Genomic DNA, 2,761 nt, shown 5'->3' with positions numbered 1-2,761 from the left:
TATAAAGATGTGATTATATTAACTATAAGACAGAGAAGAACATTGAAAAGCCGTCTTTTTTTTATACTAGCTCTTCCTTTTACCCAAGATGAAAAGACACTAGGTAAGAAAAATAAATGGTTTTATTTCATGTAAGAGATTTCTTGTCTGCATATAAATGTTTCCTAAGCCATATGTTTTGAAACTCTGCCTTCTTTAACACATTTTTTTATTTTTTCTAAATTTGCCCCCACCCAGAAAGCCCTCCAAAATAATAAAGATTTTTTTGAGAAAAAAAGAGGAAATAAAATCAGTAAAAACCAATAAACACATTGAAAAATGTCTGAAAATTTATGACACGTTGACATCCACGGACCTACCGCCTCCAAAAAGGAGTGCAGAGAGATGATTTCATGTTTGTTTATTCAGATATTTCTTCTTTAGTAACAAGAATGTTCTTTGCAATTTTGCAACTTTCTCCTTTGACTATTTTTGTGGTGGTTGTGCTTTTCATTTACATTGCTGTGGTCATCGTCTATGTCATTTTCTAGGTTCTATTCACGTAACATTGCATCTGTTCACACATATCTTTCCATACTTCTCTGTATTCATCCTTAGCCACTTTTATGATGTATTTAGGTCCCTAGAAGGCTAGCCAGACTGAAAATGCTATTAAAGCAATGAATGGCAAAACAACAACAATTTGACAAAATAATGAAAACATATCAGGACAGAGCAATGATATTTAGAAGATAAAAAGTTCAAGTAAAAGAAAATGTATTATCAAAATTATGATTAAAATATTAACATCAGTATGGTTTAGTGATTATGGAGCTGAACTGTCTCTGAAATACACTGGCTATGTAACCCCGGACAAGTCAGTTGACTTGGCAAGCTTTGACAATTCTCTAGAACTATAAAGTGAATACCAGAGGTCCGTGTCTGTTGGTAGATGGAAGTCCCCTGCACTTGCACGCACACACACACGCACACACACACACACACACACACACACGTTGTTAATTTCTGGACTCTGGTATTACTATCCATTTATACTTCATGTATCTTCTTTTACATGTGATGGGGTGTTGTTGTTCCCTTTAGAATGTGAGCTCTTTGAGGCCAGAATACCCAGGACTCCCCACAGTGCCTGACGGACGGTTAGTTCTTTAAAGAATCATTTTTGTTGTCTGAGTTTTCCTTATACCAACAAAAACAGATCTTTATTCCAAAAACAAAGAGCAAAGCTACAGTTAAGTTATGATGCATCATTTCCAATTATGATGCTTCCTTATTTGTAGTTAAATCAAAGGAATCTTGTTTTTCAGAGTAACAGAGAAGAAACTCGGATGGTGCTGTGTAATAACCTCCCTACCCCAATCATATCTGAAGTCTTAACTAAATGCTCCTAGTCTCCAGCTTCTTTTTTCCCTGAAAATGGATTGTGCCCTACAGCCATGCTATATCTGAATCCATCACAAAAATAAGAAATTCAACTTCATACTCAAAGTGTTTCACAGCTCAGTCTTGTATTATGGTTCAAATCTAAGAGATGGCTAAAGGCAATCATTCTGAAGTCACTGAGTTCATTCTTTTGGGCCTCACCACCCGTCCAGACTTGCAGGTTATACTATTTGTCATATTTCTCATCATCTACTCCGTTAGTGTTGTGGGAAATCTTGGCCTGATCCTACTAATCCAGGTCAGTTCCCACCTTCACACACCCATGTACTTCTTCCTCAGCCACTTGGCCTTTGCGGACTTTTCTGTTACTTCTACTGTTACCCCTAACGTGCTCATTAACTTTGTTCAGGAAACCAATGTTATTTCTTTCCATGCATGTGCTATCCAGGTGTATTGTTTCATTTCATTTGTAAACATTGAGATGTTTCTCTTGGCTGTGATGGCCTATGATCGCTATGTAGCCATAGGTAAACCCCTACTCTACACTGTTGTGATGTCTTACAGACTCTGTGTACAGCTGGTGGCTGTTCCTTACATATACTGCTTCTCAGTGGCACTCTTTCACACCATCCTCACATTCCGTTTTTCTTACTGTGCCTCGAATGTTATTAACCACTTCTACTGTGATGACATTCCTCTCTTAGCCCTCTCCTGCTCAGACACTCATGTGAAAGAAATCTTGATATTTGCCTTTGCTGGATTTGACATGATCTCTTCCTTGTTGATTGTCATCATCTCCTATGTCTTCATCATTGCCGCCATCTTGCAGATTCGCTCAACAGAGGGCAGACTCAAGGCCTTCTCCACCTGTGGATCGCACGTGGTGGCTGTCACCATTTTCTATGGCACGCTGATCTTTATGTATTTGCAGCCACGGTCTAGTCATTCACTGGACACAGATAAAATGACATCAGTGTTTTATATCATAGTGATCCCTATGTTGAACCCCCTCATTTACAGCCTGAGGAATAAGGAAGTGAAATATGCTTTCAGGAAAGTATTGGGAAATAACTGGGTAGTTTTTCATTTAAGACATTTAAGGAAATGAATCAACTCATACAGCAGCAGAAACCTGCAGTATCCTTCATAGATGGGTTTAGAAGGTACTTTTGTTTTCAATCAGGAAAACAATATGTATTGATTACCTGCTATAAAGCAAAGACAATGTGACATTAATTTGTGCACCCAAAAATAAATGCATCACAATTTTTTCTCTATGTTCTTGAAGTAAGCACTATCTTAAATCCTCAGAAAAAAATGGTAGCCTCCATGCTTAATTCTCAATTATACTATGTTTTCCCGTATACAACTTTTAAGA

At 37.5% G+C, this 2,761-nt stretch overlaps 1 protein-coding gene across 1 annotated transcript; it reads left to right on the top strand.

Annotated features, from left to right (window-relative positions):
• Positions 1-1,531: 1,531 nt before the first annotated feature.
• LOC114039932 (olfactory receptor 1038-like) lies at positions 1,532-2,491 on the top strand. The gene has a single exon (XM_027857861.1). The coding sequence runs from the start codon at positions 1,532-1,534 to the stop codon at positions 2,489-2,491; it is 960 nt and encodes a 319-aa protein (XP_027713662.1).
• The last annotated feature ends 270 nt before the right edge of the window (positions 2,492-2,761 follow it).

Source organism: Vombatus ursinus, unplaced genomic scaffold (genome assembly GCF_900497805.2).
Source record: "Vombatus ursinus unplaced genomic scaffold, bare-nosed wombat genome assembly UNPS02012503.1, whole genome shotgun sequence".
Classification (NCBI taxonomy): Eukaryota; Metazoa; Chordata; class Mammalia; order Diprotodontia; family Vombatidae; genus Vombatus; species Vombatus ursinus.
Note: the sequence above shows the minus strand (reverse complement) of the source record. Positions and strands in the feature narration are given on the sequence as shown.

Bases quoted from the DNA above. Each gene is read 5' to 3' on its own strand.
- LOC114039932 (XM_027857861.1), top strand. From the start codon at position 1,532: ATGGCTAAAGGCAATCATTCTGAAGTCACTGAGTTCATTCTTTTGGGC.